General features: G+C 30.8%; 5 protein-coding genes across 5 annotated transcripts; 2 read left to right on the top strand and 3 right to left on the bottom strand.

The window, feature by feature from the left end:
• Nucleotides 1–239: 239 nt before the first annotated feature.
• Nucleotides 240–3,229, bottom strand: LOC130441092 (gastrulation defective protein 1 homolog). Its single transcript, XM_056774612.1, has 6 exons — nt 2,577–3,229; nt 2,394–2,516; nt 1,492–1,716; nt 1,039–1,434; nt 664–988; nt 240–559 (listed from the first exon to the last, which is right to left on the bottom strand). Exons 1-6 carry the CDS (start codon nt 3,100–3,102, stop codon nt 271–273), a joined length of 1,884 nt encoding a protein of 627 aa, XP_056630590.1. The 5' UTR covers nt 3,103–3,229; the 3' UTR covers nt 240–270.
• Nucleotides 3,214–9,372, top strand: LOC130441093 (26S proteasome regulatory subunit 10B). The gene is made up of 7 exons (XM_056774613.1): nt 3,214–3,619; nt 3,681–3,800; nt 3,854–4,153; nt 4,208–4,417; nt 4,479–4,579; nt 4,646–4,860; nt 7,877–9,372. The coding sequence occupies exons 1-7, from the start codon at nt 3,526–3,528 to the stop codon at nt 8,013–8,015; spliced, it is 1,179 nt and encodes a 392-aa protein (XP_056630591.1). The 5' UTR covers nt 3,214–3,525; the 3' UTR covers nt 8,016–9,372.
• LOC130441090 (protein MMS22-like) lies at nt 8,340–12,321 on the bottom strand. The gene is made up of 2 exons (XM_056774611.1): nt 10,821–12,321; nt 8,340–10,034 (listed from the first exon to the last, which is right to left on the bottom strand). Exons 1-2 carry the CDS (start codon nt 12,180–12,182, stop codon nt 8,409–8,411), a joined length of 2,988 nt encoding a protein of 995 aa, XP_056630589.1. The 5' UTR covers nt 12,183–12,321; the 3' UTR covers nt 8,340–8,408.
• A 94-nt stretch (nt 12,322–12,415) lies between these two features.
• Nucleotides 12,416–14,117, top strand: LOC130441089 (mediator of RNA polymerase II transcription subunit 18). The gene has a single exon (XM_056774610.1). The coding sequence runs from the start codon at nt 12,599–12,601 to the stop codon at nt 13,271–13,273; it is 675 nt and encodes a 224-aa protein (XP_056630588.1). The 5' UTR covers nt 12,416–12,598; the 3' UTR covers nt 13,274–14,117.
• LOC130441088 (cilia- and flagella-associated protein 91-like) lies at nt 14,108–25,774 on the bottom strand. The gene is made up of 14 exons (XM_056774609.1): nt 25,641–25,774; nt 25,493–25,569; nt 23,925–24,094; nt 23,560–23,807; nt 21,860–22,022; nt 21,110–21,285; nt 20,542–20,727; nt 19,958–20,113; nt 19,735–19,907; nt 19,533–19,679; nt 17,216–17,586; nt 15,702–15,874; nt 15,449–15,594; nt 14,108–14,626 (listed from the first exon to the last, which is right to left on the bottom strand). The coding sequence occupies exons 1-14, from the start codon at nt 25,693–25,695 to the stop codon at nt 14,414–14,416; spliced, it is 2,454 nt and encodes an 817-aa protein (XP_056630587.1). The 5' UTR covers nt 25,696–25,774; the 3' UTR covers nt 14,108–14,413.
• Nucleotides 25,775–26,827: the final 1,053 nt, after the last annotated feature.

The raw sequence follows: 26,827 nt of genomic DNA, 5'->3' as shown, positions 1-26,827 counted from the left end.
AAGCTAATAGATATCTGATGTTGATGGGGTTGACTGATTCTTTCGATCAGTGGAAGAAACCAAGAACTGGAGGACTAGAATTTTACAATGTGCCAACAATAATAATTAGAAACTTGGTAGAAAAACTTATTTCAGACTATCCACAATGTAAACTAACAAACCAAAAACCTCATATATGCTAAGAGAGAACCATGAGAATTTGGTGCTGGATGGGAAGGAGAATAAATAAACAAGTAAACTGGAATAAATAATTTTATTTTGCGCCATAATTTATTCTGTTCTAGATTTTTTTTCTTCTGGTTCGTCATCATCATTTTCAGCATAAGTTGGTTTTGGCTGAGTATTTTTATATGCAGGAGTAATCCAATAAGGATTTTCTTCTGCTTCTTTTGCATACTTCAAAATTGCTTCTCTTGGATCTTGATCATCCTCAACTCTCTTACTCAATCCCAAATTTCTAATAACATAACTGCTAAGGGTACCTCCGCTAGAAGCTACCCTACCACCTTGACCAGAGGTGATAGGCAAATCTGGCCTCTTAGATTTTACTGGATCTAATCTGTAAAAAAGCATATTTACCTTCATTGCTCTAGTTAGTTTCATCACTAACAAATAACTCAACCAATATTATAAATATACAGAAAATAAACAAATTTCACTAACCTATCTTTCTCAATTTGCTTCCTACTTGTTTTCCTTCGTTCTTGTCTGAATAATGGCAAAGCATGTGGTGTTATAATTTGTTGAGAACTGACAACTTCAGACTGCTGAGCTTTTCTATGGTGTTTGACAACACAAAGCGTAGCTCCTCTTAAGCTGCGTCTTTCGTCATAATAACATTTGATCAAGCCATTTCCAGTACCAACAAAAATTTGATTCAATTTTGGATGCCAAGCTATTTTGATTGTATGTGAATTTGTTATTTGCATTTTTCTGATCAAATTGAAAGATTTCGTTTCATAGAATAGCACTACTCCATTTTTCTGACCTTTAAAAAGTGTTAAACAGATTCAAGCAGATATAATTAATCATACAAACCTTTCTCTAGTGATAATGCAGTAGCCACAACTTCATCATTAGGACTAAAAATAGCGTCGGTAGTATCATACCTAGTGTATAAATCTCCTACTTCATTTATAGATTGTTTAAAGTTTCTAATATCCCATAACTTCATAGTTCCATCACAGCTCCTAGTTAAAAGATTATCACCAATATGAGAAAAGCATATACTCGTTATTTCCGCAGGTGAATGTGCCTTTCTTATTTGCTTTGCTGGGGCTACTGAACTTTTTCTGAAGTCCCAAAGTTGTATAGAACCATCAGCACAACCACAAGCTATCACTTTTCCTTCTCTGTTATAATTTACTGCATTCGGAGATACCTTTAGACCATTTTGAGCTCTGCACTTTATTATTTGTTTATGTTGTTTACCACCTAAATCAATAAAGTCAATAGGCTTACTTTATAATAAAATATTTATCATTATTTTACCTTCATAGAAATCCCATGTTCTTACTGTTCCATCTGCACTTGTAGTTAGAAACTCTTCTTTTGTAATTGGATTCCATGTTCCTGCTAACAGACCTGCTGTATGACCCTTTGTTTTTGCCTGGTCTGTTATATACATATCTCCTTTTACAGTTTCAAGTTTTTCAAATCCATCCCTGTCTATTACTTTAGCTTGAGTTGCACCAGATATGACTAGCAGCAGATCTCCTTTAAATGCAAAATAACATTTTATAATAAAATGATCTCAGAACCATATACAGCTTCCCAAAAAATAAGCGTAAATATAAACATTGCTAAGATCCGATTTTTGACAAATTTAATCCCCAGTTTTAACCTAATGTTAGAAAGTAAAGAAATCGAATACATAACATCCTACAAATATCTGGGACATGAAATTCAAATGGGAAGAGGCAATCAAACCTGGGAACTAAACAGAAGGATAGGTCTGATTTGGGCTGCATTTGGCAAGCTGAGACATGTATTCAAGTCAGATATACTGACATCTTTTCAAAAGTTCAATTAATTACGTTTAATTTGATAGGAAAATTCAAATAAAATTAGTGTTTTTGTGGCAAGGTGAGGTTTATATTCAGTCATTTTAATTATAAACTGACAGTTAATATTTTGTTAAAAAATATATTAAGAAATTTTACAATTCACTAATCTGCTGATATTGATCTGAAAAGATCCAAAACTAATAAAATACAATATTAAAAAAAGTTGTAGATCTCAGATTTCAATAAAAAACATTTCACCCAAATTTTTTACTTTATAAATAGTTGTTTCAGTAACTTGTTATGTATATATATATATATATATATATATATATATATATATATATATATATATATATATATATATATATATTCCTTAATCATTATTACCTGTACTAGAATAGTGTAGTCCTCTAATAGGATGATTGTCAGCAGGTTGTAATGTTCTAAAACTCCTCATACTAGAATCCATACCAGCAAAGTCCCAGAAACTAACATCATAGTCCACAGAACCTACAAGAAATTATATAGAGAATAAATGAATTTCTATATTTAGTAAATATGAAAAAGTACCTGATGCAAGACGAGCGCCACTTGGATCTAAACACAGGGCAGTAACAGCTTTTGTTCCATGTATCATTTGAGTCTCATGAGTACAAGGAATAAATAGATTATTATCGACAGTTTCTTCGGCTTCTTCATCACTAGCATCACTCTCAACCTTTTTTTCATTACTATTAGGTTTTTCTACATTACTAGGAAGTAAATGATCTGGAACAGGAGGACCTACAAAGTCTTCATCGTCACTTTCCTCATTACTTTCTTCAGCAGTTTCTACAGACTCTTCAGGTTTTTTAGTAATTTCTCTGGCAGTCGCCTTTACTTGTGCTATCATTTCCTTAATATCGAAAGATTTCGCTTTCTTTCCAAAAGCAGATATACCCATTACATTTTTCAACTGTTGGGATTCTGCATCATCTTCTAATGATTGTATAGCTTTAGGGGGACCGAATGTTCCAAATGTACCAGTTGCTTCGACCTTTTCAGAGTTTTGACTAAAGTTTGCACTAATTTTTCCAAAACTAATTTTTTTATTCATTTCGATTATCTTTTTCTTAATATATACATATATATATATATATATATATATATATATATATATATATATATATATATATATATATATATATATATATCGCTTTTATATTGTTGACATTTTCAAATTAAAACCTTAACCTCCAAATATATGCTTCTTCTTTTCTTTTTATTTTTCTCAGTGAATTTCAATACTTAAAACAAAGGACAAAATAATTGCTTCTAGTTTAAAACAAAGAGTTCCATTAATTGGTGAATTTTTTTTCCTCGGTTTTTATTTTGTGTCAATTGTGTTACTTAGTCTATGGCTCATAATTCGATTGAAAGAGCGTAAAACTCAACGTCACATCTGTCAAAAGGCAAAACAGAAATACGGCTAGTCATCATTAACTTATTTTCAGTTTATTTCATTAAATAATCAAACAAAATGACTCAAATGGATGCTGAACGTGAGAAAAGTCTTCAAGAATACCGGAAAAAACTATTAGAACACAAAGAAGTTGAGTCTAGGTTGAAAGAAAGTAAGAATTGTTTCACAGCAATTACTTTTCTTTCATAACGTGCGTTTCTTTTTCATTTTAGTGCGAGAACAGCTAAAAGATTTGACAAAACAATATGATAAATCAGAAAACGATCTCAAAGCTTTGCAGAGCATGGGCCAGATTGTTGGAGAAGTATTGAAACAACTAACTGAAGAAAAATGTAAGTAGGTGAGAACCTAATTTTTAACAAAAAGGTAATTTTCATTTCTTCAGTTATTGTGAAAGCTACTAATGGCCCTAGATATGTAGTCGGATGTCGTCGTCAATTAGATAAATCAAAATTGAAAGCAGGTACAAGAGTTGCACTAGATATGACTACATTGACCATCATGAGATACCTACCTAGAGAGGTAGATCCTTTGGTGTACAATATGAGTCATGAAGATCCAGGTGATGTTACTTATGCCGCTATCGGTGGTTTATCTGAACAAATTAGGGAATTGAGGGAGGTGATTGAATTACCTTTACTGAATCCTGAACTGTTTATGAGAGTTGGAATAACACCGCCAAAAGGTTAGTAGTTTTTATATTGGAAGATTTAGATAATTTTTAGTTCATACATTTCAGGTTGTTTGTTGTATGGACCTCCTGGTACTGGAAAAACGTTATTAGCTAGAGCTGTAGCATCTCAGTTAGATGCAAATTTCCTGAAAGTGGTTTCTAGTGCTATAGTTGACAAATATATTGGGGAATCTGCAAGACTTATCAGGGAAATGTTTAATTATGCAAAAGACCATCAGCCTTGTATAATATTTATGGATGAAATTGATGCCATTGGTAATTTGATAATTATTTTTATTGCATATTCTGTGATTTTGATAACACTGATATTTGTTAGGTGGGCGAAGATTTTCAGAAGGTACTTCAGCTGATAGAGAAATTCAAAGAACACTCATGGAATTATTGAATCAAATGGACGGTTTTGATTCTCTGGGGCAGGTATTATTACTAATTTTCCTTTTTGTGTATACAAAAAATTTAATACCACCATTTTTAAATTTCCAGGTGAAAATGATTATGGCAACCAACAGACCTGATACATTGGACCCTGCTCTATTACGTCCTGGCAGGTTGGATAGAAAAATAGAAATTCCATTGCCAAATGAGCAAGCACGTCTTGAGATTTTGAAAATTCATGCCCTTCCTATTGCCAAGCATGGTGAAATTGATTATGAAGCTATAGTTAAATTATCTGATACATTTAATGGTGCTGATTTGAGGTAAAGTTAAACATGAACTCAACGATCTTCATGATATACTCAAAAAACAAATGAATAAGATTTTTTTCATGTGGTTTCCACTAATAGATGTAATATTATTGTAAAAAATTGCTAAAAGGTCACAGTTTCATAAATTATCTTGTTCAAAGTTACCAGTTGTAGTTATCCATCAGAGTTATTTAGATCAGTGCTCCGCAACGTTTTTTTATTCGTGGCACACCAAAAGCTTTTTCTGGTTTTCACGGTACACCAAATTTAATAGGTATAAATATAATAAAACAACACGTATACACATCAGAAAATAATACATTAATTAATATTTTAATTCGTTTTATTTTACATATTTAAGGTATTATATGTACATAACATATATAATTAATTACAAAACTACAATAATACAAGAAAATAGACAAAAAGGGTAATTAATGTGATACTTGAGCTTGTTTCAAGGAACACAAGTATTTTATATTGGGCTCGATATTTTATAGTGCAACTTGAAGTTCTTGATCGAGATTTTTTAAGCAAGACCGCTTATCATTTTGAATTAAAACAAGTGTCGAAAAGCTTTGTCCGCATGAATATGTTGTTGAAAAGGGGATTAAAATTGAAATAGCCTGTTTTGAAATTTGAGGATGTTCATTCTTAACCGAAATCCAGAAAACATCCAATGGAACTTCTCCAAAATGTAGTTTTAACGTCCCGTCGTTACTCAGTTCAATAAACTCTTCTTTAAATTTAAGAGAAAATGCATCAACAGATTTTTTTGCATTAGTTGCAAAAGGATTGCGAATCCAATCATATTCTTCACTTTTAATCGAATGAAAATAGTAGTCGAATTTATTTTCCATTGTTGTTAAATTGCCTATTTTCAATTATTGTATTATGAACCCTTTGAAACGTTTCTAAAGAGTTGTTACTTAGTTCATTCTGTCAAAGTTCCAGTTTATTTTTGAACCCTTGCAATTTGTCGGAACAGGTTAATAAGTTTTCATTCGGACCTTGCATTTTTCTATTAAGTTCATTAAGATGGTCGAAAATGTCAGCCATATATGCAAGTTTGGTGATCCAACTGTTATCTTCGAAGTGCTGGCCGAGTTCGGGCATATTTTGATTTAGTAAAAACTGATGCACTTCACAGCGAAGTTCAAACAATCTATCCAACACTTTTCCTCGGGATAACCAACGTACTTCAGTATAAAATAATAAAGATTTATGTTCTGAACCCATTTCTTCACAAAGCATTTCGAAAATTCTTGTATTTAAAGCTCTTGATTTAATAAAATTTATAATTTTGATGCATTCATTCATAGTTTGTAAAAGTTGTTCTGGTAAATTCTTCACCATCAATACTTCCCGATGTATGCAGCAATGTGTAAATTGTATTGCCGGATTTTGTTGTTTTACATAGGCAACAAAACCCTTTATGTTACCAGTCATTGCTGCGGCGCCATCCATACAAATACTCATGCAGTTACTCCATTGTAGATTATGTATTTTGAAGAAATCATCAGTTATTCGAAAAATATCCTCTCCAGTAGTTCGTTCGGAAAGTTTTTTACAAAATAAAAAATTTTCTTTTATGCAATCTTCGTCAACAAAACTTACAATTGCAATTAATTGTGCTTGATTTTTAATAACCGTTGACTCGTCAATTTGAAGAGCAAAATTGTTAGCTGCGATTAATTTCAAAATAAGCGTGTTCAAAATATCTGTTGACATGTCGCCAATACGTCTTTTAATAGTTTCAGCTGACAGTGAAACCTTACTCACTTCCTGAACCTCTTTAGGTCCAAGCATAACTCGCACAATTTCCATACATGCTGGTTTAATAAGTTTTTCTCCAATAGTATGAGGTTTCTTTTCACGAGCTATTAATTTTGCAATGTAATAGCTGGCTTCTAATGCTTTATCGGAAACAGATACGGTCGACATCATAAATTTTTTTTGTTTTAAATTTTGAGCCAAAAGCCTTTGAAAATATGATATATCCTTTTTAGCATAATTCGGATGTTTTGAAGTTAGATGGCGATTTAGTTTACTGGGCACCATTGAGTCGATTGTTAATTGTTCGTTGCATATTACACATAATGGTTTCGGAGCCGCTTCATCGCCGCACCAATAAAAGCCATAACGAATGTAGTCTTCGGAGTATTTTCTATTCACAATCTTTCTTTTCTTAGCAATACTGCTTGTGCAAGGTTCATCATCTTCTGCCGGAGAAGTAGATTGTTTTCAAAATAAAAATTTATCCATATTGAAATGGGCACAAAAATAAATCACGTTAATAACAAACACGAATGGTTAATTTATAAACTTCTGCGATTTAATTTATAGGGGTAAGAAGTGATCTGGTTGTATGTGTCCAGTAGAAATTCGTATCTAACACTGACAATATTATATTAGGTTCGTTCTAAATCCTAAACAACGCTGTCTGCTGACTATTGAATTCTGCGCAATCACTATTTTTCAGGAACAGTCGATATAAACATTGTGCAGGTGGTTAGGAGCGTTTCTATAGGTTGTGATGACATTTTTAGCTAGAGCCGTATTCGCAAATTTAATCTACCACAATACAAGTTTGATCTAGTTGCTACGGCGTTTGAGCTCTTGTTGTAACATTGTATTTATGCTTGAAAATGTAAAGTTTTCAGTACGACCCAGACTACAGAGTCCATCTTCTATTTACTTCTATTGACATCCATTTCTTCTATTGTGTGAATACATTATAGCAAGTGCTAAACAATTGTTATTTTATTTATGGTTTTGCATTGAAATATAGTAAGTATATACAATTCGTTTTTATAAGTTGTAAATTTGTATTAGAGTACATTGCATTAAAATAAATATGTTGTGTAATTTCAAGCGACGGCACACCGGTGTGCCGTGGCACACCGGTTGCGGAGCACTGATTTAGATGACCAAAAATTGTATATTTCCGATGATATTCTATGATATACATTTTGAATGTCTACAATAACATTCAAAATGATTTTTATTTAAAGTTTTTTTGTTACAGAAATGTTTGTACTGAAGCAGGTTTGTTTGCAATAAGAGCTGAAAGAGAATATGTTATACAAGAAGACTTCATGAAAGCAGTTAGAAAAGTAGCAGATAACAAGAAACTTGAGAGTAAATTAGATTATAAACCAGTGTAAACTTAGTTTTTTTATTGTGCCTAATCTAAGATTTTTTTGCTATTAAAATTTAATAAAACATCTTTTGACTTTAATAAATAAGTACGACATTTAATTTTAATGTGGAAATTAATGTTTAAGGATGTCAAAGTTTATGTTTCATTTATTTAAGTTAATTTTACATAAATGATTTACATTTCATAATCCTCAAAAGTTGTCTACAAAGATCCAGGTTATTTTACAATAAAAATTAATTTAATAAATTTGCACCCCATAACCCCCAATGGACCGCTCTGAAAATTGTACTAAACACTAGTCCATAAACCAAAAAATTATACAACAATACTTATTAAAATAAATTTATTTACATAATCTTTTCATCAAATATTTAAACAATTAATAAAATTGATTGACTTATGTTATATTTACGGCATTTTCCAACTTTTCTAATTGAGATCTAAGATTAATATCATAACCAACACCTCTTAACCTTTCTACGATTGCTACCTGTTGACCAATTTCTTTCAACACATCTTTAACATCGGTAGGTATAAATTTCGCTAAAATATACATCAACTGAAAATAGTTTATAGCGTTAAAATTTAAATGTTTCTCTGTAGTACTTATAACACAAGTACTAAATTCCAGCTTCACCTGAGGATAAAGAGGGGATTGAATGATTGTTTTAATAAGATTAATTGCTAGGCTTCTTTGTGGATGGAATATGACCAATTCAAAGAGTCCACACAAAGTTTTAGTGATTAGAAGTTTTAATAGTGGAACAGAAGTAGTACTTTGGATAGTGTCGTTCAAGATTTTTATTACTTTTGATAAATTATTATCGCGTTCTTTGACTGGGTGTTTGAAGTAGCAATTGCAAATTTTTTCCAATACTGTTTCAGCTGTTATATCATTTTCGAGACATTTTACTATAGGCGAATCAGTAGTAGGAAAATAGGGTATGTACTTTGTAATCAAATCCCTTAAACTCCTTTCTAGGAATACATCAGAATCAGATTTTAACTTCACTAACGCTTCATAAAATAAATGCCATGTTTTTTTAATGGAATTTATAACATATTCATGAGGTGTTTTTCCTAATAAAAAATCGGAAGGAAATAATAAACAATGCATCAATTTGGTTAAAGGACTGGAGCTTCTATTTCGGTTATAAAGAAGGGACCCACAATGTAAAAATGCTAATGATAGAGAAATGTATATCCTAAAAACTACAGACTCGTTTTCAGGATGATTTAAATATTGCGGTAACCATTTATCAATGCTCCCAAAACATAATTCGCATAATTTATTAATTGTATTCGATTGTATATGACTTTTTATATCACTACCTAAATATTCAATAAAACCTCTTAATGAATCTTCTGAAGAATTTATATGCGATTTTAGAAGAGTGGGAAAGTGATCTAATTTTGTGATAATGCTTGTTAACTTTGAAGATTGTGTATTCAAAAGACATATTTTCATCCAGCATTGAATTACAGAAGCTTCTTGAAGGTTATTTAATATACAACTGCTGGGATACTCTGCCAAAACTATAGTTAAAAAATGTGATGATATCAGTGAAGATATGTTATCATTAGTGAAGTAATTGAAAATTTCCAAAGATAAATGTGGAATGAGAAAATACAATTTTCCAGCAATTATTCCTACAGTTCCTGGAGCGTTGTGGCTAGGAGAAATTTGTTTTAACATTGGGTAAACATAATTTTGAAAAGAGGAACACCAGACTGACCAAGAATCCGGACTTTCAACTTTCCCCAAAGTGTATAGCAAAATTTCCAATGCATTTGTCATATCAGCATAGTAACATGAGGATAGATATTTTATTAACCAGGTGTTTAATAAAATCCACTGATGCAAATTCATATGAATGCTAATGTTTAAAATGTGTTCAAAGTTGGTTATAAATGTCTTTATTAAGTGGAATTTCTTATTGTCCAGTGATGCTTCTTGAATCCAAGTTAGAAGTAATGGTGATGTTTTCTCTATACTTAAGCCTCGCTGTACTTGCATAAAAATCTAAAATTAAAAAACAAATACGGATTTTGAGAATAGTGTTGCATACAATGATTCATGTTATTGGAAACTATTTCTTGGACATGTAATTACAATCTGCCAGTGAAAATTTCAATTAAACATAATAAATTATAAAAAATTCCATCTCTTTCGGGTAAACAATATCTAAATATAATGTACCTAGATAGTCCCATACCTCCCAGGTATTTTTTTATTTATTTTTTTACTTTCATTATTCAATATTTGTAGCTGCTTCAAAGTTATGATAATAAACATTTTATTTAAAACAACCCAAAAAAATATTTTCAAGATAAACTGATGCTCTGCCACTTCACTTGATTATTCAATGTCAAGAAAGAGACTTAATTTTTGCTGAAACTGTAGATTTTTGTGTAAACAACAGGTCTTAGAACATTCTGTTTTTATTTTGAATCATATTTCACTTAATTCGCTTGATATTGTCTTTGAGCCAAATACAAATTCTTGCACATTCTAACTATTTGCACTAGACATTTACAATAAAAGTACTCCCATTATCTTCATTCCACAAAAAAGGGGGGGCAAAAATAATGACAGTAAGAATAGTTGCAGCCAAATAAAAAGGTTAAAATAATTTTTAACTCTTTTGTAATCAAACAGAAAAAATGCAGAATATGAGATATTATTTTCTAAGTTTTCAGTAGACCCAATTATTTTCCAAAACAATAATATTAATGAACCCAAAATGACTATTTTTATATGTATATATTTTATATATCTTATCATTTGAGATAAATGAAAATAACTCACAAAGGCAGTGAAAACATTCCAAATCAAAGGATCACTCCTTTTTTCTTGTGATATAGCTTCCAAAAAGGATACAATTTTCTTCAATAGCTCTTCATAATTCAAATTACTTAAACTAGCAAATAAAAACATAACATGTACTATTCCAACGTGATTTAATTCTTTTAATTTGTGGGGTCCTAATTGGGAATATATCCTCCCCTTCATTTTCCCCCAATGACTGGGGTATTCTCTTAAATGACAATTCAAAATACCTAAAAATATTTCAAAATCTTCTTTGCATTCATCTGGAGAGGAAATTATATTATTCATGGATGCCTTTATTTCCAATGCACTTAAATTTGAATAGTTTTTATTTGATATGTTCAACTTCTTGCTATAAAAATCCCAAATAATTTGATATACATCAATTCTGGCATGTTTTAACCAATAATCTGTTAATAAGGGCGTCAAAATTTTAAAAACATTCAGCAACATATCAGAGTCAGCATCTAAGAGTAAATTTTTCAATTTGTTCAGCAATAAATCATAATTTGGCCTTATCCTATGACACAAATTTCCTTCATCTAAAAGAGATTCATTTTTTAAATGTAATTTTGATATTTCTACTAGGATCCAAAGAGAAAATACAGAATCTTCTTGTTCCAATAATTTGTTGAAAATCTTCCAAAATTGTTCTCCATCTTTGCTTTTCTCCAAGTAAAACTGAAGTAACAACCAGAAATTTTTTACACAATGGCAAACAAAAACTTTGCCAGTTTGTCTCTGATAATTCTTTTTACTTAATTGTATAAAATTGTTCATTATAACTTCAACAAACTCATCCATGACACAATCAGGTGGTTCACAAATGTAATTTAAAAATAGTATGTAATACTGTATTTCTAAAAATGTGTGGAAATATTGATATACCGGATTTTTGGCATCATTATCTTTCCACGAAGACAATTTTACTACAAAATCGTCATGCAGACGATTGACGTGAATAACACTATTAACAATACATTTTATTTCTTCAAATACTTTTTTCTTGTAGCGGTCTTTTCTATTAGGAAAATTACATATTTGTAGTGATTGTTTAATACCAGTTAAAGCTTTGTTAATGAATTCTCTTGCATAAAATATTTCTTCTGTATTTAAAATAACATCGTGCAATGCAATTTCTTGAAATAAAAACCATTCTCTTTGCACTAATCCAATAATAACATCAATTTCCTCTACAATTCCTTCTAAGTGATAAACATTATTTCCAATATACATGTTTACTTCCTGTTTTTGAACGTGAATATTTTCAAAATATGATCTAAAATCACCGTAGAGACACATATCATTATTTTTTTCACAACTAAACAAATATCCGTTCATTTCTTGTTTGTAAAATTGTATATTTTGAAAATAAAATAGGTTACATTCATATGCATTCTATGAATTTACCGGCTTTTTTTCTGTTATGTTGGTACAATTTGTGTATGGGTTTGTCCCTTGAAATAATGAAATACTACTCGATGTTCCAAGGCTTATCTTCAAAACAATACCAATCTGATTATGTGTGTTTATCTTTAGAAAAAGAAGATCTTATCACTTTTATCTAGTAATATGGTTGAGGAAAAATATTTCCAGACCTCATAGTAAGATAATAATACGTATATCTAGCCAGACCAGAGGTTATATAGTAATAAGAAGAAGAATTGAACCACAGTGACGAAAGTTTATTTTCATAGTTTTTAATGTGAAAATTTAAATATTATTTACTGAAACCGTGCAACTATTTTACAATAATCATGTCAACACCCGGAAATGCTATGGATTCTCTTAGTGCGGCTTTGAAGTGTAACATAATTCCAAATCAAGAGTACCTTTTACAGGGTTCAGTGCTGGATCAATATGTTGAAGTTCTATTACATCGTTTAAGGGGTTTATGTGACAACGTTGATAGTGGCCCGGAGACATTTCATGATCACGAACTATGTTTTTCCTTACGAATAAATACAGGAGGTACCAACGCGATGCCAATGTCTGTATTTTCCCTAAGAGTTCGTAGAGCATTAGATGTAAACGATACACCATTTCAATTACGATATATTGGACAGCAAGAGCTAGGAGATAAAAATAGACCAACAGTAGTTAGATCAAGTATTGACATGGCTTGCAGTTCTACAATAATAGACTTTTTAACTGAACTTGGTTGTAGACTTGATTTTGAATATATTGCAAGAGGATATATGTTTAGGAAAGGGAGAATGAAAATTACAGTTTCTAAAATTTTTAAAATGGGTGGAAGTAAGCCTGGTGAAAGTGTTGAACCTATTTCTCAAAGTTACTTGGTTGAACTTTCTGTTTTGGCACCATCTGGACAAGATGCTATTGGTGAAGATATGAGAATATTTGCTGAACAGCTACGACCTTTAGTACAATTAGAAAAAATTGATTACAAAAGACTGGGAAATATTATGTAATTTTTTTATGTTTTCATATATGTAGTTTATAAGAAAGATAATAAATAAGCTTAAACTCTTCATGTGTTGTGTAATCTTTTTATCAGTATTAATCTGAATTAGAAAGAATTAAATTTTATCAAAGTATTGCACTTATTGTCTTTATTTATGATTTATTATATGAGAAATATTGACCTTCCCTATTCAGTGATCCATTTTTTAATTTGTATTTCATTTCAATATATTTATCTTTTCTGTTTTGGGTCCCTTGCATAGATTTTCAGTTTTTATGTCCATAAAGTATTGTAACGGTGGTTATATGAAATATTTAATCTTTTTATACATGGATAACAGAACATTTTTATAAATTTTGAAAATCATTGGGCACATGTAATTTCATCCTTTTTATGTTATTTACCACAAAATAACCTCTAACCTCTGTGGTTTACTACGCAATTATATTTAAAAAAGTGGTAGTTGACGTTGTTCTTACAAATATATAGAATAAACCTTTTGCCAGTTAATTATATACATTTTATTATCCTAGCTAGCTTTGAATTCAAAATATAATTTTGGATGTTCATGAATCGTTAGTGGAGGAATGTATGTTTAGAACATATTCTGATTAAAGTATGCGCATTTGACACGTCCAGAAGAAATTCGCAATACATTCATAATGTGTCTCAAATTTTATACCACCTGGTGATTTTTTGTCTGTTAGATAAATATGAAATTCTCAAAATGTTAAGTTTATTCTGTTATGGATTGTTGTGTTCTCGTTTGCCAGATTTTTACCTTGTTTACAAGTAGATCTTAGTATGGTTGTTATAACAACTAGGAATAAAAAAAAGATAATTTTGCTGGTTAAATATTAACATTATTTTCATTAGTTTATTTAGAATAATTCGTGACATACTGTTACTTACAATATATAAATGTGATTTTTGTGGGTTAATTATTAGAGCTTCATCTACCTAGGGGATAAGTATATAATAAATTTGTAGGTTTCAACTTTTAACTTGTTATAAAGTATTAATCACCTTACAATTTCTTTACTATTAACAATATATTGTTTCGTGGTTATAAAATTAATTAGTTGTTTTATTTCTAATTTCATAGTATTTGACATTATATTGAATGCACTTTATCATTCTTCAATAACTAATCTTTAATAGACGAAGTTTCGTTATCAGCTTCAGGAATGGTTTCCAAAACATCTTTTCTAAGATTGAAATCACCTTGTTCTTCTGAAAATACATTGAATTCTACAAATTCGTCCTCCTGTTCCATCAGATGAGACATGTATAAATCTACGGGATCTTTATAATCTTTTTCAGAAATAGCCTCTGATACTATAGTTGCTTTTCTATGTACCTGAAAAGGAATTTGAATTAAATAAATTATAGATTTAACAAGAATAAATTTTTTCAGAAATATTCATTCTAAATACTGGATTTATAGGTAGTAATGTCCTTTGAATAATAAGTACAGTAGTATACATACAAGGTTATGTTTTTAAAATGAATTTGTTGCCATTTTTAAAAACGGCCGAATTACTGAGTTATATTTGGTTTTTGTTCTAATTTGAATACTGCCGTATTTTAATAATACTTATCAAAATAAATTATGAGAAACTTGTAATAACATAAAATTCAGTTAGTGACAAGGCGATAAAAATTATAAAAGAAACTGATTTTAAATCAAGCTCATTTGAAGCATAAACATATAAAAAGTTCTAAGAAATAAGAAATTAAAGAAAGTTATTTTTGTTTTTGCATATTAAGATTGTAGATTGTTATGGGGAATTGTTTTGGCTTTACAAACACTCTGCATCTATACCTAGAAGATCTTTAGTACGAGTGCACATGAAGATATAATCCAATGGTATATTATTAAAAGAATAAAGAAACAGTAAGATCATGAAATTTCCATATATGTAATACTCCTACATTGACAGTTGGTAAGGAAAAAAACATATCTACGTAACGGTGTCGACGATATTCATTTTCTATCTCGTTCGAGACACTTTATCTATACTGCGCATGCTTGAGAACGCGCAGAACCGAGCCAGAACATCGGAGGATAGAGAAATTGTTGTCATTCTGTCTTCGGTAGTTAGAACAGTTTCCACTTATAGAAACTGTCCATATAGGATTATTACATATATGGAAATTTATTTGAAAGTATAGAACTCACCTCAGAAATGTCATCTTCACCAATGTCAGACATTTGGTAATCACTCAAGTTGCTAATTGACGTTTCTTCTATTTTTTCATCAAGTTTTGTTAAAATATCTTCCATTATAGATGCTGCAATTTCATCAGGCTGCATTTCAGTAATTACTACAATAAAGAACAAAAGTAAATATGGTAAAAAGCGTGGACTTTAAAACTACTGAATTTTAAAACAAATATTTCATTAATGATTAAGAATTAGAATGAAAACAAACCTGGTTTTGGCAAAGATTCTAATTTTGAATAAATAGCATTGTGAATAGTTTTTAAATTTTGTTTCTGTTGTTGAGCAATTTTTTCGCGTATAATTTTTTTGTTGACTTCTGGTAATACGAAATGGAGAACTAAGTTTGCTATTATTTCATCTTCTTCGTCGACTGACAAGAGTCTGGAGAAAAAAAATTAATAAAAATCTCAACTATCTGTATATCAAGAAATCCACAAAATATACGAGGGAAAAATTATATTGTTGTAGAGTAATCATGATGTATACAGGGGTTTTCCAAAAGCGTATTGTTTAAATATTTTCTCCTTACGAAAATGGTTATAAAACTGTTATTCATAATGTATTCGTTGAAGTTCATCTAGACCATTGGTTCCCAAGCTTTTTTGTTTCATTGACCACTTTTAAAAATTTGCTGGATCCGGTGGACTACAGCTACATTACTACTAATTTCCAAATCAAAACAAAAAATTTGTGATTTGCAAAGACACCACAACTCGTATTAATATGAATGTCTGAACAAGCATTGCGGACAGCGCGGCAACGGCAATCTCGACGCGTTGTACTGAATATGGAATATGCAAGTTTTTACAAGTACCTAACAATCGTTCAGCTTTTTAAAATATTATAGATCCCGCTTACAATTGTGGACACCTGGTGATTCGCCTGAACCACTTTGGTTTCACGAATCGAGATGATTTCTCTTTAATTTGATTTTTTTATGTTTCACTATAGAATAATGGGTAACTATGTGAATCTTTAGATTCGATATAAGCTTCTGGGGAAAATGCTCATCACCAATATGGCGTTGCAGTAACGTCAGTATATAGTAAGCTTGTAAATAGTTGACGGTATTCTTAGGTAATTTTTATTTGTTATAAAATGTTTGAAGGTGAACATTTCACTTTCAAACGTCAAATAATGTAATTGTGAGTGTTAGTGTGGTGTAAAAGGTATGTTAAGTATCACCAATGGCTCCAAAAATTCTTCTAAGAAAATTAAATAGAAATAATGACAATGTAAATAGTAACAGCTTGTTATTCATGATTTTAATAAAAATTATTTGGTAAGTAATAATTAATTTTGTTAATAAAATGGACTGATGCAATTTTATTACTATTAGATATTGTTAACTTTGCATGTTTTAAAATCTTAATTTTTTTACGTTTTTTGTCTAATCTTTAATTTTAAATGAAAAATGAAAAGCGCTTACGAAAACAACTACTTCAGCGTAATGCTCCCTATCTATAACTTTGTGTTACTTGATTGGTGTTCAATTGTTCAAATTCAATGTCTTTTATCAAAATTATTATGCTTTTCACAAATCACGAAAATAATTTGTCTTTGGAATTTTTTAGACTTTTAGCAATAAATAATACTTAATACAACAATTCACCTTATTTTTTGATAACAAAATTAAGGTTAGGATTGATTTGTAATATTTTTATGTTACTCTGTGAATAAAAACGTTAAGTTCAGAGCTGTATTATTTTTTATTTTACTTACTCTTCATAAGCGTCCTCTGTTTCTTTTTCTATTTGTTTCGCCAATTTTTGCACATACTCAGTACTACTTTCTTGAGAAACAAAGTCCATTCCTTCTGTAATAATATCTTTCAAATAAAGATCGACGCTTTCTTGGGTGATTTTTACAATTTGCTTAAACATTTCGTCGTGCTCTCTTCGTCTTCTCAATTCTTTTTGTCTTCTTCCAGCTTCTATTGCTTCGCGTACATATCTCTCTCTTTCGTTTAACAGACACATGGCATGAGCTTTGCGTTCTTCCAGTAATCTTCTTAATTCTTTATTTAGGAAGTCGAGAAGAGAACCCACAACGACTCCTTGAAGTTTACCCAAAGAACATTGCAATTTCTCCACCTGTAATCAAGAAATCTTGTAATATAGGTATATAACTGTTTAATAGAAAACTTGATGTAGGTAATGCTTGACTGATAATCATTAACACGCTGCCGATGACGCATTTATGCGTCATAACGATTTATTCCCACAGACAGATGACGCAATAATATGATTTACAGAGATCAGGACTGTCTAAGCTTTCGGAGTTCGAATAACTAAAGGGGAGTTTACACAGTGCCAGTTGCTGGGCTGGTCAGTAAACAGTAGCTGTAGCAGTAGCAAGATACTGTACTCGCCGTTCAAATTAAACGAATATGATGCGAGCTACTGGCTTAATGTCTCGTGGGGGAAGGCAAGTGGCCAGTTAAATCAAAAAATCTTGGAGTTACTCGCATTCAGTAGCTGCCCATCCTTGAAGAGACAGTAGCTCGGCGGATCCATTTAAACGGTAACAATAGCTGGCATACAGTTACTTGCCGTCTCAACTGACCCGTTAGCTCGCACCGTGTAAACTCGCCTTAAGATAAGAGCAAAATAAGGATTGGTTGATCTATGGTATTATTCCAGCGTCATCTAGGTTTAAAACATAGTGTAAACTATCGATTAATCGTCGGGCTTTAAGTGAAAAGGAACTAAAATACCTCGTAAATCATTCGGATGGTGAATCATTTCAAGAATAGGAGAATGAGTACTGCGAGTATTCGAATTTACATAATGATGATGACAGAGAATGTGATGAGCCTGTTCCTCAAAGTGATCATGGGTTAACTCCATTGAGTTGAAAAATGCTTCTCTTTTAAGATATTATACTATTCATATTTCAAGTTTATTATAATTTGAATGTTGAATTAGTTCTTTCCAATCCTTGACATTGTTGTTACACATTTCAAAAATTCTTAAATAAAAGAAATTTTCTAATCATTAACGTCTATATAGGAAATACTGGATTAAATAACCCCAAGTACTTTCAATTTATTTATCACCGATAGTTTCTTTGGTAGTAAACTTTCTGCAACCAACGAGTGTATCGAAAATTTGCTTTTGAGTCAAAGTATAAGAGAAAAATCAAGGTTATTGAGTGGAAGCCAGTTGATATTCAAACAATGAATGTTTTTCTACGATTATGGCTTCACATGGGAAATGAAAAAAATAAAACGGATGCAGGATTATTGGAAAACTAATCAATTGTATAATTTTGGCTGCTTTAGGTAATACGATTATCCAAAACAAGGTGGTTACAAAATTATTTCAACAACAAAATTGTAGAAATTCATTATCTTTCTAAACTTACAATCGACGAATCATATCAAATTTAGCCAGTACAAAAAGAATAAAAAGCATACGTTCGGAATAAAACCTTATTTCCTAACAGTTTTATATTGCGGGTAATTACTTTCCAGCTTTGTATTTTGTATTTTTTATTTCAAAAAATGAATTTTCACAAATATGGTTTCCGAGTATATTTTTAATTAGATAATTTACAGAAACCGATAAGTTGCTGTTTCCAAGGAGTGACAGTACGAAGATCTCATCAGCAATTGTGAACAATTATATAATTATGTTAAATAAAGTTTTTAAAAATTATATTTCAAGTTATTCATTTGAATCATGAGAATAAATGAATTGTCAATATTTGTAATTCTACAAGTTTCCTGTTTGCAAAGACCATGTCAAGATTTATTCAAATCATTGACAACAACTATGATTCGAAAAACATGAACATAATACCAATTTATGTATCGGTTGTTGGGGTCAACTTTTAACTTCCTTTCGACACCGAACGTATTAATAACTTTTCCAGAAAATTCTATAATATTTAACGCTTACTTAGATCAAAATATTTTTAAGTACAGCTTACCTTTGGTCCTTGAAGATGTTAACTTAGTTATCGAAACGCGCTAGATAGTGCAATTGCTGGTCGAGTTCAGTAGAAAAATGACAGAATGCTATAAAAATATGCTTACCATTCTCATTTGTATTAGTTCATCACGTTGCTGAGCTTTAACTCTGAATTTCTCCCTCTTCTTTAGTTCTTTCTGTTTTCGTAGCAAACCTTTGGAATGCTTAAGTTCTTGTATCAATTCTTTACAAGTATCTCTACCTTCGTATATCTATATAAAGAGAAAATATTATTATAATTAGTAATATTTCAAATAAAATATATACCATAATTTGAGAAGCTCTTCCTTTTATGATGCTTTGTAGTGTGACCAGAGCTTGATATTGGGCTTCTTCTTCTACCGAAATACCTTCTACTTCCGGTGTATGTGGTGCTTCCACGAAAGCGTCTACTCTCGTTCTTAATGTCGAAAAACGTTTGTCGTCACCTTTCCTTAGATCTAGAATAATAGAATTGTTGATAATAGACACGATATATAGTTTATTTTACCTTTGAGTTCTTCATGTAATTGTTTCAAAACTGGAGCCGTCCATTTAGTTTCTCTTATACACAAACGTCTTTTAGGCCAGTTGGAATGTAATGTACGTTTGTCTATTTTCGTTGCTTGATTCAGCCATTTTGGTAAAGTACTTATATGCTCAACACCTGAAAAAATATATGCGAATCGAATAATAAGGATTAAAGAAGCCTTAGATTTAAAAAAATTTAAAAACTAACAAAGTAAGTTAAAGTGTGGTAAAAATGATCCTTCACATTTAAGATAATAAAATATTAAACATTATTTTTTGGAAAAAAGATGCTGAGGGTGAAATATTTTCAAAATATATCATTAACAATGAGAAATAAAAAAGCTTCTCTCTTAACAGAATAAAACTTTGTATTTTCTGGAAGAGAAAAGAAGAAATGAAGAGTAGGTTGTTTTCAAAATATATCAGTAACAATCTTTGGCTTTGAGATTTGAGATCCTAAGGTAAAAACTACCCCTCATAAGTGAAGTTAAGAGAATAGTTAACCCCATTATGTTTAAGGAGGGATATATGGGTGGAGGATCAAACATTTACATTATTACTCACCAATAAATTGTGCTTTGTATTTTTTGAGTTTTTCGTCGATTATGAAGTGCCAACGTTTCGGATGTTCACCATGACGAATTAATGGAGCATAAATCTCCGATTTTTTATCAACATGTTCGTCGACAATATTAACTGAATGGTATTTTCTTTGTGTACCTCTTTGTTTCGTTTCAAGTTTCCTCAATTCTATATAAAAAAAATATATTTTAATGTATTTAAATTTACCTTTCATTACAACAATTATTAGCCAGCTCTGATCCCTTCGATTAACTCAATCTTCTTATATACGCGCATTAAGCGTTTCGAATACTTGAGGGTAATCGAATTCAATCAGATTTCATTGTAATTTTCTATCTGTCTCCAGTGGAACCACACTTTTTAATTATATTTTTATATTTTGTCGTAATTCTAAGAATTGTGTATATTTCGTATTTATACATATGAGACAAAGTGTATAAAGCTAACGTTAAAAACTGAGATGAGACACGTTCTTGTCGGCGTCCTTGTAGTACAAATTTAGAAACTTAAATTATGTTTCATTGTAATTTCAAATTTTCAAATCACTTACCTCTAGCAGTTTGTTTTCGAATTTTTTGAATCTGCTCTTCTTTTTCGGCCTCTTTCTTGGCAATGTAGTTTTTCATTCTCATTTCCGTTCTATTTTTAGAAACTTCATGTAGTTCGTTTAACATATTTTCCAAAAGCTGTAAACGTAATTCTTGAACTTCGTTGATTTCCTGTTCTCTACAAGAACAACATCAAACATTTCCAATTATTACAAACCATAACTCAGTGAGTAAGAAGAAGCAAGTAACAATAATTTTTAATATAAAATTAAAATTGATGCCTTTAGTTTTGAAAAAATGTCATATAGAACATTCAACACTTTTAGGCACTCTGAAAAGCGTCTTCTGATGATTCTTATAAAGACAATGGGACGAAATTATTAAATTAGTATAACTGTTACAGACGTGTGTGACGCTTAATATTGATCGTTATCATTTCTTATTAGTTTTATTCCCAAATGTAGAATTCTCTCTTTTGAAACAGTGGAAAGTATCTTCGGGGAAAATTGTTAACTCTATTGCCTCTGATAACGAAAATAGGACAAAATTATTAGTCCAGAATTTGTAAAGTTGAATTTATCTGTTTATTTAATGTGAGTTTACAACAAATATTCAGTTGTGATTCTGGTACTATATCTAGAAAAAATATATCTGGAATGAAACATATTTTTCATACAGCTTATACTGAAGCAGCAATAAAAATATGATTAACGAGCATAGAGATTTGATAAACAAACGAATAAAATCCTTACCTGAATGCCCATTCGTCGAGTTCTAAAGCAGTCATGTAATTTCTGAATTGAATCAAGGAATTTTCGTTTCTAATGTCTGGTTTAATTTCTTTTTCCCACGCCGCTTTCATTCTTGCTCTTTCGATTAATTGGATTTCGCGCATTCCAGCCGGCAGGCCACTGCCTACAAAACGTGACAACATTTTTATAGATGATCAAGAATTGAATTGACATTTTCTATTATATTTTCAATAATCAATTACCATAATAGAGTTTTATTTAATGGCAACCCCTATAGAATGCATTATAATGACGAGCTTGATGAGTTTACTAACAAAGCAATGATTAATGATGTTACTATTTGTCACAGAAGGCGGATTATGTCTATTATCAAATTGGTTAATTTCAATATCACTAAGTTGTCTTTATTCTTAATCTAAAACAGTGCTTAGATATACATCAATATATCGTAATCTGCCTTGAGCAGTGAAAATTAATTGCTATCGGAACAGTTCTAAGTTGGCACGAGTTAGAGCGACTTTAACGGTTTCTGGTCTGACTCTGTCTCAGATTTTGTTCACGCTTAAGCTCCTCTACCTTTACCTAGCACATATTAAAAGCGCTCGATTCCGCTAGGGTTTTACAATAGATGCACAACGGTATCGTCCGCTAAATACGACCAATGTTTGGACGTCACCAGTGTTCCCAACTCTCAATAATTTATCTCCCTAAAGCCTCAATCAAAAACCACTAAAATCCCTACAACTTCTAGGGATTCCCCCTATTATGAATAACATTAAAAGTAATAAAACATAATAATAAACAAATAATGAATTTCAAACAATCAATAAATAATTTCATTGGGCAACTTCATTTTTTTAAATTATTCTTTAATTAACGAAAACTTCAAGTTAAAAAGCATTTTCCTCAGATTCTGTTGTTCATTTTCAAAAATTCCTAAAAATATCTTATTCCCCTAAATTTGACGGGAAAATCTCTAAGTTGGGAACCCTGGAAGTCACCGTAGGTTGGACTACTCGTTTCCAATAAACAATAATAAATTGGTTGAAATAATCATCCGTCTGACGTATTTTGAATAGAACATTTTTCCGCTTTTTCACTCAAGGTTCTTCCTTTATCAAAATGGCACGTCTAGGCAATACATAGATAAAATATGTTGAACTGATTCACACAAATTCCACTCGTAGGCCATACTGTTGTATGGACTGCTGCTTTGGCCGAAAAAGTGGAAAAACATCTAAAAGGACTACGTGAAAACGATCGATCTTGCAGGATTATGCTTTTTTCTGATTCTGATACTGGAATTAAAAACAATTTTAATTCTTTTAGAAATCTCTTTATAAGGGATCAACTAAAAAAGGACCATTATGAAATATTACTCATTTGATAATTGGATTGCGAAAAGAATGAACTAGAATCGATTTTTGAAAAATTGAATTCTCGAAAGCTTATCAAAAATTTTTAACTGGTTGACATTAGTCTTAATATATGTTTTTCTCCTTTCTTTTTGCTTAAAAAATTCTTCTAGATGTCCTGTCAACAAAGATGAGAAAAAAAGAAAAAGTCTAATCCAATTTTGTATCTTATTTTAACAAATGGGATTTTTTAGAGATAATAACGCCTTTTGAAAACACAACTAATTTACTTAACATAAAATTGGAATCAAATGTTGAGTTGAATTTTGTACGGAAAATACGAACCCCATTTTAGAAAATCTAGTTTCAAAATTTCCGGATCCCCTTTTCCAATTATCTTATATGGTGGTTTCCATGGGTCGGTTTGCGTCGTAGATTCTCTAAACTTAGTCTCAACTTCCACGTCTCTAGTTTTTTGATTTTCCCATTGTTTACGTTTTCTCGATATTCTTTCTATGGTAAAAGTAGGAGAGGTTTGATAAGGGATGATATCTTTTGGTGGAAAATTCATAACGGTAACAAAAAATTTGGATCTATAACAATTAAAAATATGCGTTAGTTTCAGTATTTGTTAAAAAATTCTATAAGAAAAAACAGGCATATATCGTAGATACATATTAATACATATTAAGTAGTCATATATAACGTACCTGTCGATTCCGCGGACATCTGGCGGTCTACAAAGATGTCGAACTTTCGATTTACCAATAGACAAACATTCTTCATACTTAGCGATTGGTCGTTGCCTGCGTTTAACAAGTTGTATTCGAGGTCGAGTAGGTAAATCCGAGAACATGTTTGGAAATATTGGACATATTTGCTAAAAACAAAGAAAAAAATATTTCAATGAATGAAAGTTTCATACAAAACTCGCAAAGTTGACGTATTTCTAGTTGTACATTAGTCCTAGACTTACGACTGCTGCTGTGTAAATTTAGTTTTTATTGTATATGTTAGAACATAAGCTTCTTTTTATTCATATCTTTTCTACCTACTCGTTCAACCATCCCTGCTTTCCCAGCTTCCCAGATCTTTAATATATAAATCACAGTTGTTTTTGATTTAAACCTGCTTTTTTTTGTTATATTTTTTAGATACGTTGTTAATAAAAATTTTTTTACTTTTTAAATTTATTGTTAGAACTTGCAACAACTGTTTGCATCTAACAACCCAATGAATCATTCATTCATGAAGTCAAAATTCGTTAGAGTAATAAGTCAGTACTTTTGTTTTCTCGGCTTCAAATGATCGTTTTCTTAAATATGTGGTTTTTGAAGACCAATTTTTTTGTTTGAAAAAGAAAATAAATCTGCTTGAAAAAATATTTATATAAATAAATTCTTGAAAATTTTGTTGATATTGTCTCCCAAACTAAAACTCTTTCTCTGACGATTACACGAAAACAAATCTAGAAATTTTTAATATTTATGCTATGGGCAAGGATTGAAAAAATATACGGTGTGGAAAATCCAAGAGGTATAAATTCGTTTATAAATGAATTTCTTATTTGAAATGCAATCCCCAATCATTTTTTTTTAATTCTTTCGTATTTCTGAATGTTCTTGAATGTTGTACTGAAACAATGAGACGTGAAACAGAGTTTTCCATATTACTAAATACTTGATTTGACATAACAATTTATGACGACGTAAAAGAAGAGGTAAGAGAGCAAGTAGTTAGGGCAAATAAGGTCGCGGGATGTCTTCATAGCGTAGTATGGCGAAACAAACACCAAAGACAAGACACAATGCAACAATCAGACCTATAATAACCTATACATCGGAAACATCAACAATTAAACGACTCTTGGACACCCCAGGAATGAAAATTCTCAGGCAAATTTCGGGAAAAAGACTTCTAGACCGAGAACATCAGATGTTCACGTAGATAGCAATAATGAATGGGTATCACAGCATAAGAAACGATGTAACCCACATATATGTCTAATTAAAGAGATGGAGTGACAACCTAGAACCAAGATGAGGAAATATATTGAAGAAGGAACAGGCTATTATGGAATAATGAAGATTTGTCTATTGATTTGTTCCTTATATACATAGGCTGGAAAATGTTGAAGACTTTTATTAAAATTATTGTTGTTAATTGTAAAATTTTGTATTTTGGTAGATCTTATACAAATTATAAGTATCTTTTTGCAATTCTATGAATGTTGAAAATATTATTGATTGAATTTTATTACGTTTTACATTTTACTTACAAACTTCGCAGCGGACATTTTAGCTGCTATAGCTGCCTTGTAATGATCCGTTGGTCCCGATACGGTGAAAATAGGATCTACGAAAAAAATTTGTTCGAGCAAGGGTAATATCATTCTCGTAATTCTATTACCGAATATTTCGACTTACCGTATACATAATCATGAGGTCTATATGGAAAACAATGAGAAGACGTCGGAGCCATTTTTTAAAATGGAACTAATCTAATTAAAATCAGCTGAGTTTTTTTTGATAATTCGATTTTAAAAATCACTGAGATACGTGACGTTTAAATATAGGTTAAAGAATCATTTTGGGTTACTGTAGAAACATGTTGAGTTTGATCAATAGTATATCTATAGGGAGTTTCGGAAGCTATGATCATGTTAACCTTATTATTTGAGTGTCCGGAAAGTAATTTATCGTAGTAATATGCCACGTAATCGGATCTATGCCACGTAATCGGATCACTTCTCTTCTAATATTTTTCAATAAATTCCATCAGGTTGTTTAATTTTTTTCCATTTTTTGAAGTTTAATACTTATTTATGTATCAAGGATACGAAGTAGATTATTGGCCCTGAACAATAGAAATCTTGTAAAACGAAGGCTTTTGTTCCAAGGATTCGTACTGATTTTTATTTTAACCAGCAACATACTTTTATCTTTCTTACACATGAAGACCCCATTGTAGTTATTTCAATGCTTGGGCAGGCGATCTGGGTGATTACATTATTGGAATACTTATAATTGATCAAAATTAGTCTGGTGACGTTTGTTTGGACTTTAATATATCAAACACTTCAAAATAATATGAATATCAGAATATCTGTCAATATCACTTCAACATTTTGAGTTTGAATTCAAATTTATGATATTTTCGCGCTGTTGCGTCTTCTGACGATTATGACCGAAGACCTTGCGATCATCTTAAATGCGCCAGATTTTTATTTAGTCAGTATAGTTTAGGTCATAGACTTATCGAAGGTTATGGACCAACCTAAACGATTTTCAATCGATGCCGATGCGGGGCAAGAGAGACAACGTAAGAAGGATGGAGCTAAAAAGAGCAAAATGAAAGTAATTTATATCTGAAGTTTGAAATTTATTTCGTTTGCTTATTATTTTATTTGAGAGATAGGGATTTTGTTTTTTAATCTCAAATTTGTGGTTTAAGGATGGTGCAATATTTTGTGCCATAAAATATAATGCTAGAAGGAGGAAAGATGCGGAATTAAAATTAAAAAATAAAAAAATCTAAATCAAACAAAATTCTTTAGAAATAAGGACTTAGATTCTGGCTTAGTAAATTATAGAAAAAATTATTTACTTCTACC

The sequence above is a fragment of the Diorhabda sublineata genome, chromosome 3 (assembly GCF_026230105.1).
Source record: "Diorhabda sublineata isolate icDioSubl1.1 chromosome 3, icDioSubl1.1, whole genome shotgun sequence".
Lineage (NCBI taxonomy): Eukaryota > Metazoa > Arthropoda > Insecta > Coleoptera > Chrysomelidae > Diorhabda > Diorhabda sublineata.
Note: the sequence above shows the minus strand (reverse complement) of the source record. Positions and strands in the feature narration are given on the sequence as shown.